Raw genomic sequence first — 11376 nt, 5'->3', positions numbered from 1 at the left:
GGTGTCAGTTAAGAAATCATAGCATCTACAACAAAAGATGGTACCACTGGTGAGAAGGGTGGGCAATGTATTTTATGATGGGGCATCTACATCTTTCAAAACACATTGAGAAACTTCAAATTACAAACTTGCACAAAATTAACATACTAGTCTCATTTTCAAATCAATTACAAAAAGTATTCTTTTATTCTCACTCCTACCATCACACAGTATACGTATATACAACTACAGTAGCCATTTTTTCCCTACCAAATATGATTCTTATCATACTGTATAAGCATTTTAAATACCATCTTTTTTCCCCTGGGAATATTAAAACAGGTATAAAAATACTAAATCTTTATTAACAATAAAAATATACAAAACCATTTTTACACATTTTAGCACTGTATCATACAAAATGTCAATTATACCAATTACTTTCAAATTAAGACAAAATGCACAGATACAAACAAGACTCATTGAAGTGTATCTGTTATTTTCAGTCAGTAAATCCAGCTTATTTAAGAAAAATTCATTAAAAGCAAAGATCTTAAAACTGAGTATTTTTTCCAGTCTTCCATCCTACTCTTCTAGCACATAAAACCATAAATCTTTTAAAGGGTGAATTTTACATTAACAGTACTGGAATATATAAATAATAGCAATAGGTGTGTATATTTACTTAAGGTAATGAAAGACTGGATATCACCTTGGAAGGACGGAGTATGGACGAAGTGAATGTGTTCGCATATTTGGGAGAGGACTTGTCGGCAAATAGGTCTATGCAAGATGAGGTGAACTATAGAGTTGACGAGGAAAAATGGTGGATGGTGCATTGAGGCATCTGTGGAGACAATGAATGTTATCCAATGAGGCAAAAAGGGGAATGTATCAGAGTACAGTGGTATCAAAAAGTCTTATATGGGTGTGAAGCATAGGTTTTAAACATTGCAGCATAAGGAAGCTGAAGGCAATGGAGATGTTATGCCTGAGGGCAATGTGTGGTGTGAATATTTTTTAGAAAATTCATAGCCTGGAGATTCAGAGGTGCAAGGTTACAAAAAGTGTTATCCAGAGGACTGAGGAGGGGATATTTAGGTGGTTTGGATATTGAGAGAGGACAAAGAAAAGTAGGATGACTTGGAGGGTATATAAATCTAGTGGAGGGATAGAGGGGCAGAGGTCATTCTAGGAAAGGAAGGAGGAAAAAAAGGAGGTTGTATGCAATGGGCTCAGACATCCAGTGGGTGCGTGAGTGTGTTAGATAGGAGTGAGTGGATACAAGTAGTTTTTAATGACTTCACATGCTGTTGGAGTGTGAGCAAGGTAATATTTATGAAAGGATTCACAAAAACTGGTTAGGTGGACTCATGTCCTGAAGGCAGGAAGTACAGTGCCTGTACTCTGAAGGAGGGGTGGGGATACTGCTGTTTAGAGGAGCATCTGAGCTGTAATGTCGAGGTGCCTCTGGCAAGGCAGTGATGGCGAGTGTTTTTCTTTTTTGGGTCACCCTACCTTGGTGGGAGATGGCAGGTGTGCTAAATATTTATTTACTTACAGAAAATGTGAACTATAAAGTAGGTTTCTCTCATCCTTTCTCTCTGAAGTTTCTTTAAAGCTAGAAACTTCAATGGAGGAAAGAGAAAAAGGTGGGACAATAAGGAGCAAAGGAGGGAGAGAGGGAAAGAAGATGCAATAAGTGAGAGGGGCCATGATTATTAATATAGTACATTGACAGAACATGCCAAACCCAAGGGAGCCAGAAGAGATAAAGATTGCAAGCAAAAACAGATAGTCAAGGAGACAACTATTTAAACATGACTAGCAGTTTCTTTTCCCCATATATTCTTTTAAAATATTCCTGTACTGCACCTGTTTTCCAGTTTCCCTTCCCAGGACTTTGGCCACCTTATCATTACAGCTCCCCCTATTTCACTCCTAATTATCCTTCTTGCAGTCAAAGAACCATCCTTGAAAAAGCAAAATCACTTGTAAAGCATATTTCCAACTGAGCAACAACTCTACAGTTCTAAATTATGCATGGTATTTTCCTAATGCTTTGTCTTATAAAATCAGGCCTTAACTAACAGCTGTCAAAAAGGGGGTGAATGCACAAAGGTCCTGCCTGAGACAAGAAGTCTGGGTGAGAGAGCAGAGCCTCCTAAAAGCTAGTCTTCAGTTTCTGTGCTTTTAGTTTAAACATCTACTTCACTTGAGCAGCACTGAATATAATACCAAATTTGAATACTCAAAGGGGCTTCACCGTGAAACACTCGAACCCTCTGCATATGGCCTGATACTGAACTGATAATATATCTTTTTTATAAGATTTCTTCCTCCACTATAGAATGCTGTACATGCAATACAGTGCTTCAGTTATAATGTACAAGTAATAAAGTGATCAAGTAATATAACATTATGATACTAAACATTTCACTGATTTTCCACGGCATACAGTGGAACTCCAGATTTCGTACGCACCAAATATTGTACATTTCAGATTTAAACCACTTTTTGGGGCAAAATTTTGGTCCGGATTTCGTACCTCCACTCAGAAATTATTTGTATCAGACACGTCTGCCCACCCAGGAAGCTGCCACTCATGCATACGTGTCTCAGTCTGGCTCTGTCACTGGTCGAGTGAGCATTACTTCACACATTCATCCAAAACATTTTGTAATAATCCTTGTTTTTTTGTGCTTAACTATTGAGTGCAACTGCAAAATAAGCCACCATGGGCCCAAAGAAAGTTCCTAGTCCCAGCCCTTTGGTAAAGAAGGTGAGGAAACAATAGAATTCAAGAAAGAGATTGTAGAAAAATATGAAAGTGGTGTATGTTTAGCCGAGCTTGCCAGGATGTATGGGAAGTTGAAAACAACAATCTGTTCCAACCTGGCAAAGAAAGTAGAAATCAAGAAAGCTAAAGTTGCAAAAGGGGTAAATATGCTAAAAAAACAGAGATCACAAACGCATAACGGAGATAAAACACCTCAATTACTGGGAGCGCTTGAGGTTCCTAAACCTGTATTCCCTGGAACGCAGGAGGGAGAGATACATGATTATATACACCTGGAAAATCCTAGAGGGACTAGTACCGAACTTGCACACGAAAATCACTCACCACGAAAGCAAAAGACTTGGCAGACGATGCACCATCCCCCCAATGAAAAGCAGGGGTGTCACTAGCACGTTAAGAGACCATACAATAAGTGTCAGGGGCCCGAGACTGTTCAACTGCCTCCCAGCACACATAAAGGGGATTACCAACAGACCCCTGGCAGTCTTCAAGCTGGCACTGGACAAGCACCTAAAGTCAGTTCCTGATCAGCCGGGCTGTGGCTCGTACGTTGGGTTGCGTGCAGCCAGCAGCAACAGCCTGGTTGATCAGGCTCTGATCCACCAGGAGGCCTGGTCACAGACCGGGCCGCGGGGGAGTTGACCCCCGGAACTCTCTCCAGGTAAACTCCAGATTGAAGATGTGGAATTGTTGGTGTGGATCAACGACAAACAGTTAGCGGGAGATAGTGTTATGAAGTCGATCATTTGCGAAAAGGCAAGGCACTTGCATGCAAATCTCGTAAAGAAAATGCCTGGAACAAGTGCTGCTGTTAGTGAATTTAAGGCCAGCAGAGGCTGGTTCAACAGATTCAAGAAGTGTAAAACCATACCACGGGTGGGATTGAACCCGCGGTCAGAGACTCTCTGACCGCGGGTTCAATCCCGCCCGTGGTATCGTTTGTTTGCAATCGTGTCATTACAATTTAGTGAGTCAAGAAGTGTAGTGGTATACACAATGTTGTAAAGTATGGCGAGGCCCATTTTAGACAAATCTTAAAGAGACGCCAGAAACAGAGCTCTCTGGATAGACTTTTAGTACGACAGGGGTCCAGTAGTAAAAGACAAAGAAGGGAAGTAACCCCAAATAGGGCTTTCATACATGAAGTCCTTATGAAGGGGGATTCCCCTTCCAAACAATAAGCTCTCCTCTCTCTCCCCTCCTCGCCTTCTTCCATAAGCCAACAAGAGTCTTTAATAAAGGTAAGTAATAGCGATTTAATATAGGTAGTAGGTTGGTAGACAGCAACCGTCCAGGGAAGTATTACCGTCCTGCCAAGAGAGTGTAAAACGAAAGCCTGTAATTGTTTTACATGATGGTAGGATTGCTGGTGTCCTTTTTTTGTCTCATAAACATACAAGATTTCAGGTACGTCTTGCTACTTCTACTTGCACTTAGGTCACACTACACATACATGTACAAGCACACCCCTCTGGGTTTTCTTCTATTTTCTTTCGAGTTCTTGTTTATTTCCTCTTATCTCCATGGGGAAGTGGAACAGAATTCTTCCTCCGTAAGCCATGCGTGTTGTAAGAGGCAACTAAAATGCCGGGAGCAAGGGACTAACCCGTTCTCCCGTAAAAATTACTAAATTTAAAAAGAGAAACTTTCGTTTTTCTTTTTGGGTCACCCTGCCTTGGTGGGATGTGGCCGGTTTGTTTAAAAAAAAAAAAGGTGATTTAAATGTTCATTTAGCAATTTCATTAGTGCTTTATATTTATTTCTCATTCTTTTCTGTATGTAAAACTAGTTACTTTTAAAAAAATGTATTTTTTTTAAATATTTTTGGGTGTCTGGAACGGATTAATTGTATTTACATCATTTTTTATGTGAAATATTACTTCGGTTTTCGTACATTTTGGATTTAGACTGACCTCCTAGAACGGATTAAGTATGAAATCCAGAGTTCCACTGTATTCTAAGATCTTGTGACCAATGACTATATCATTAAATATATACTCTGATGTTTAATATTAGTTCTCCATGGGGAAGTGGAACAGAATTCTTCTTCCGTAAGCCATGCATGTTGTAGGAGGTGACTAAAATGATGGGAGCAAAGGGATGGTAACCCCTTCTCCTGTATACATTACTAAAGTTAAGAAGAGAAACTTTTGTTTTTCTTTTTGGGCCACCCTGCTTTGGTGGGATATGGCTGGTGCGTTGAAAGAAAAAAAGTTTAATATTAGTACCTTGTGAACAATATTATACAATTAAGTTGTATAAAAAGAGTACAAACACACACACAACATATACATACACTAGACAAGAATTTATAAATGTTGGGTCAAACTGGGCTAAGATTCTTGAATTCTCCGAAAATCTGTTACAAACTATAATGAGACAGTATCTTGCCATACGAAACCTTCTTGTCCATTTTTAAGTTGATAAATCTGATGAGGTTCCAAAATGGTTGCAAGCTTTCGGAATGGTGTATATATGTGCAGGCTCGCTGTATCACCTACCATGATGAGTTTGTACTTGGCTCTTGTAACAGCTACATTAAGACGTCGGTCATCTTCCAGTATCTCACTAGCCTGAGGAATACCATGTTGGCAACACCAGATTAGTAACAACCTCATTTTAATTAATAAAAAAAATATGCTGAAAATAAAAAAAAATACACACAAAGAGCTACTTAAATTAAATGCTTAGGCCCTGACTTAAAACTTTCCATACCTTTCAACTAATGACAGTACAGTATTCACAAATACTGATCTACTGTTAGAATCACTGCAAATATTCAAACATGTTATTTTTAATATCCAGTAAGTAATTCTTTCAACTTATTTTTTGGCAAATGTATTCATACTTGTGCATGCTCACATTATGCATGTAGAGAGCGAGCTTACAGTTGTCTAGTACAAACTAGTCAGGAATCACAGACTTACTATTTATGTTTTTTTTTTTTAACATGCCAGTTGTCTTGGTTAGATTTTTACCATTTTTTTTTTCAACAAGTCGGCTGTCTCCCACCAAGGCAGGGTGACCCAGAAAGAAAGAAAATCCCCAAAAAGAAAATACTTTCATCATCATTCAACACTTTCACCTCACTCACATATAATCACTGTTTTTGCAGAGGTGCTCAGAATACAACATTTTAGAAGCATATACGTATAAAGATACACAACCTATCCCTCCAAACTGCTAATATCCTGAACCCCTCCTTTAGAGTGCAGGAATTGTACTTCCCATTTCCAGGACTCAAGTCCGGCTATATAAAAATAACCGGTTTCCCTGAATCCCTTCACTAAATATTACCCTTCTCACACTCCAACAGATCGTCAGGTCCCAAATACCATTCATCTCCATTGACTCCTATCGAACACGCTCATGCACGCCTGCTAGAAGTCCAAGCCCCTTGCCCACAAAACCTCCCTTACCCCTTCCTTCCAACCTTTTCGAGGAAGACCCCTACCTTGCCTTCCTTCTCCTACAGATTTAAATGCTCTCCATGTCATTCTACTTTGATCCATTCTGTCTAAATGACCAAACCACCTCAACAACCCCTCTTCAGCCCTCTGACTAATACTTTCATTAACTCCACATCTTCTCCTAATTTCCACACTCCGAATTTTCTGCATAATATTTACACCACACATTGCCCTTAGACAGGACATCTCCACTGCCTAAAACTGCCTCCTCGCTGCTGCATTCACAACCCAAGCTTCACACCCATATAAGAGTGTTGGTACTACTATACTTTCATACATTCCCTTCTTTGCCTCCATAGATAAAATTTTTTGACTCCACATATGCCTCAACGCACCACTCACCTTTTTTCCCTCATCAATTCTATGATTAACCTCATCCTTCATAAATCCATCCGCCGACACGTCAACTCCCAAGTATCTGAAAACATTCACTTCTTCCATACTCCTCCCCAATTTGATATCCAATTTTTCTTTATATAAATCATTTGATACCCTCATCACCTTACTCTTTTCTATGTTCACTTTCAACTTTCTACCTTTACACACACTCCCAAACTCATCCACTAACCTTTGCAATTTTTCTTTACAATCTCCCATAAGCACAGTATCATCAGCAAAAAGTAACTGTCAATTCCCATTTTGTATTTGATTCCCCATAATTTAATCCCACCCCTCTCCCGAACACCCTAGCATTTACTTCTTTTACAACCCCATCTATAAATATATTAAACAACCATGGTGACATTACACATCCCTGTCTAAGACCTACTTTTACCGGGAAGTAGTCTCCCTCTCTTCTACACACCCTAACCTGAGCCTCGCTATCCTCATAAAAATTCTTTACAGCATTTAGTAACTTACCACCTATTCCATATAGTACTTGCAACATCTGCCACATTGCTCCCCTATCCACTCTATCATATGCCTTTTCTAAATCCATAAATGCAATAAAAACTTCCCTACCTTTATCTAAATACTGTTCACATATATGCTTCAATGTAAACACTTGATCTACACATCCCCTACCCACTCTGAAACCTCCTTGCTCATCCGCAATCCAACATTGTCTTACCTCTTAATTCTTTCAATAATAACCCTACCGTACACTTTTCCTGGTATACTCAGTAAACTTATTCCTCTATAAATTTTACAATCTCTTTTGTCCCTCTTCCCTTTATATAAAGGGACTATACATGCTCTCCGCCAATCCCTAGGTACATTCCCCTCTTTCATACATTTATTAAACAAAAGTACCAACCACTCCAACACTATATCCCCCCCTGCTTTTAACCCTTTGACTGTCACGGCCGTATATATACGTCTTACGAGGTACCGTGTTTGACGTATATATACTCATAAATTCTAGCGGCTTCAAATCAAGAAGGAGAAAGCTGGTAGGCCCACATGTGAGAGAATGGGTCTGTGTGGTCAGTGTGCACCACAAAAAAAAATCCTGGAGCATGCAGTGCATGAGAAAAAAAAACTCCGACCGTTTTTTTTTTAAATTAAAATGCCGACTTTGTGGTCTATTTTCGTATAGTATTTATGGTTGTATTCTCGTTTTCTTGGTCTCATTTGATAGAATGGAAAACATATTGATTTCTTTTACTATAAAAAAAAACCCTGGAAATGGAGCTCAAAGTAGGGGAAGTGTTTGATTTTTGCCGATGTTCAAAAGTAAACTAATGACATCATTGTCCAATAAATGTCCAACTAGCCATTCTAATATGCAGTCATGAATGGGTTGATGTTATTTATACAATTATTACAGTATTGTAGTAGTCTGCATAATAGTAAATTTTTTATTTTTTGTTTGAATAAAAATTCAAAATAGAAAGCAAGAGTAATATCAGAGGGGCCTGGAGACATGACTGATGAAGAAAGAAAATGTTATTTTAGAGCCAGGAATGTCTGCATTGTTCATTCTGGACCTTATTTTGAAATTGTCATGTTTTTTAATTTTCGTGAAATTGGCCAAATTGCAAATTTCTGACCACATTATTGGGTAGTTGAAACTGGTAAATGGGCAGTTTCTTGTACTCAATCGATAGAAAAAATGGAGTTCTAAAGAAATAGCTATGAGTTTGGTCGACTGAAAGGAATTAGCCGAAAATAGGGCTCAAAGTGGGCGAAATCGCCAATTTGTAAATATCGCACATGGTCGCAAACTTCGCGAGAGCGCAATTCCGTCAGTTTTCTGTCAAATTTCGTTTTTTTGGTGTCATTACAATTGGGAAAAGATTCTCTATCATTTCATATGAAAAATATTTTTTTTTTTTTTTAAATTTTGCGACACCAGGAGATACCTCAGGATTGGGGGTTGTGACAGTTAAGGGGTTAACATTTCTGTCATGATCCCATCAGTTCCAGCTGCTTTACTCCCTTTCATTCTACGTAATGCCTCACGTACCTCCCCCACACTTACATTCTGCTCTTCTTCACTCCTAAAAGATGGTATACCTCCCTGGCCAGTGCATGAAATTACCGCCTCCCTTTCTTCCTCAACATTTAAAAGTTCCTCAAAATATTCTTGCCATCTACCTAATACCTCCCTCTCCCCATCTACTAACTCCCCTACTCTGTTTTGAACTGACAAATCCATACGTTCCCTAGGCTTTCTTAACTTGTTTAACTCACTCCAAATTTTTTTCTTATTTTCATTAAAATTCCTTGACAGTACCTCTCCCACTCTATCATCCGCTCTCCTTTTGCACTCTCTCACCACTCTCTTCACCTTTCTTTTACTCTCCATATACTCTGCTCTTCTTATAACACTTCTGCTTTGTAAAAGCCTCTCATAAGCTAACTTTTTCTCTTTTATCACACCCTTTACTTCATCATTCCACCAATCACTCCTCTTTCCTCCTGCCCCCACCCTCCTATAACCACAAACTTCTGCCTCACATTCTAATACTGCATTTTTAAAACTCGTCCAACCCTCTTCAACCCCCCCACTACTCATCTTTGCACTAGCCCACCTTTCTGCCAATAGTCGCTTATATCTTTACCATATTTGGGAGTGGACGTGTCAGCGGATGGGTCTATGAAAGATGAGGTGAATCATAGAATTGATGAGGGGAAAAGGGCGAGTGGTGCACTTAGGAGTCTGTGGAGACAAAGAACTTTGTCCTTGGAGGCAAAGAGAGGAATGTATGAGAGTATAGTTTTACCAACGCTCTTATATGGGTGTGAAGCATGGGTGATGAATGTTGCAGCTAGGAGAAGGCTGGAGGCAGTGGAGATGTCATGTCTGAGGGCAATGTGTGGTGTGAATATAATGCAGAGAATTCGTAGTTTGGAAGTTAGGAGGAGGTGCGGGATTACCAAAACTGTTGTCCAGAGGGCTGAGGAAGGATTGTTGAGGTGGTTCGGACATGTAGAGAGAATGGAGCAAAACAGAATGACTTGAAGAGTGTATCAGTCTGTAATGGAAGGAAGGCGGGGTAGGGGTCAGCCTAGGAAAGGTTGGAGGGAGGGGGTAAAGGAGGTTTTGTGTGCGAGGGGCTTGGACTTCCAGCAGGCATGCGTGAGCGTGTTTGATAGGAGTGAATGGAGACAAATGATTTTTAATACTTGACGTGCTGTTGGAGTGTGAGCAAAGTAACATTTATGAAGGGGTTCAGGGAAACCGGCAGGCCGGACTTGAGTCCTGGAGATGGGAAGTACAGTGCCTGCACTCTGAAGGAGGGGTGTTAATGTTGCCGTTTAAAAACTGTAGTGTAAAGCACCCTTCTGGCAAGACAGTGATGGAGTGAATGATGGTGAAAGTTTTTCTTTTTCGGGCCACCCTGCCTTGGTGGGAATCGGCCAGTGTGATAATAAAATAAATAAAAATTTTTTACCATATGCATTCATAATTCAATATTCATTTTTATGCATGTATGGTATACATATGTCCCTTATTTTGATATTTCCTGCACTTGATAAAGCCCCATATAGGTGAAACATAATACAAAGGTTTCCTTCTTCTATGTGTGTGTCTTTAGCCACTGGCTGGCAACACCATACTTTAACTATAGGATGTCTTTATGCTTGCTGAAGAAGCCACACCAGCCAGTGTGCAATGTCAAGGACAATAGGATGGGTTAAGTAAAACATCTAAAGGGTTTGTAATGTACTTTGAAAACCAGACTACAACAAAGGAAGATCAACAATGTAGATGTTAGCTGCAAAAAGTGTGTACAACTCTGCTGTGAATATACTAGTCACATCTGACAAGCATCCCTTTATCACTCTAGTATATTTGGAAAAATTGCTTGTCTAACACCATCAGAAGATTTAGTTATCAGTATACACAGTAACTGCATGTAAATTCAATTGGAAATGTTCAAGGAAGAGGAAGTGCAAGTCCAAAGCAGACATCCAGATTTTGGAAAAGGAAGGAAGGCAGGAGGGGCATAATTGAATCATCTGTACTTCCCAAATTGGAATGTTAACAAATGAACAGGATAAACAGAAAAGGATAAAGCAATCTGAGTTTCGAAGAGAGTTAAGGAATATAGTAAAGGAGGGGATGCTAGAGTTCGGAGGGCCATTTGAACTGTGATTTCAGCATGCTCCTGTTAAGACAGTGATGGAAAGAATGATGGTAAAAGTTTCCTCTTCTGTGTCACCCTACCTCAGTGGAAGATGGCCTGTGTTAAAATAAATAAAGGATGATTATTGAGTGTTAGTTTTTTCTAATGTGTGGTCACATTCTATACGTTGCAGAGTTATGAAGATCATGAAAGTAAACAAGATAGTACTGACAATGAGTATTTTCATGGTCTTGTAATGAAGGAACATTAAACATGCACATACAGTAGACTTTTGAATGTGGATGCAAGGCACAGAGGGACAGATGCAATTCTAGATGAATGACATCAAGCTTAGAAAGACTATACTATAGCTATTGAAGTAGATTAGTACACCTGATTCCTATGATCTAGTCTGGATAGAACCAAGGTCACATGAAGATGAAAAACAACTTGACTATCGGCCTTCCCAGGTCAAATGTGACAATTTTAAAAAAAATTCAGTCTACTAAGATACACAGCTTTTACGATTGTCAAGTGTAATTGCCATGACATGTACTATCAAAATGGAGGCCAAGAAATTTAACCATATGCCAGACTGGGATGGACAGGA

The 11376-nt window shown here is 39.4% G+C and overlaps 1 protein-coding gene across 3 annotated transcripts in view; it reads right to left on the bottom strand.

Moving 5' to 3' along the window:
* Positions 1 to 310: 310 nt before the first annotated feature.
* Dna2 (DNA replication helicase/nuclease 2) overlaps positions 311 to 11376 on the bottom strand; it is a 170116-nt gene continuing 159050 nt past the window's right edge. For 2 of the 3 annotated variants that reach the window (XM_070096355.1, XM_070096356.1), the window contains 2 exons: positions 5181 to 5352; positions 311 to 826 (listed from right to left, as the gene is read on the bottom strand). In XM_070096355.1, the coding sequence (XP_069952456.1) occupies positions 597 to 826; positions 5181 to 5352 (402 nt within the window). In that variant the 3' untranslated portion in view covers positions 311 to 596. The remainder of the gene's footprint in view (positions 827 to 5180; positions 5353 to 11376) is intronic. The other variant, XM_070096358.1, reaches the window with a different exon arrangement.

Source organism: Cherax quadricarinatus, chromosome 53 (genome assembly GCF_038502225.1).
Source record: "Cherax quadricarinatus isolate ZL_2023a chromosome 53, ASM3850222v1, whole genome shotgun sequence".
Lineage (NCBI taxonomy): Eukaryota > Metazoa > Arthropoda > Malacostraca > Decapoda > Parastacidae > Cherax > Cherax quadricarinatus.
This window is presented reverse-complemented; position numbering and strand designations above follow the sequence as displayed.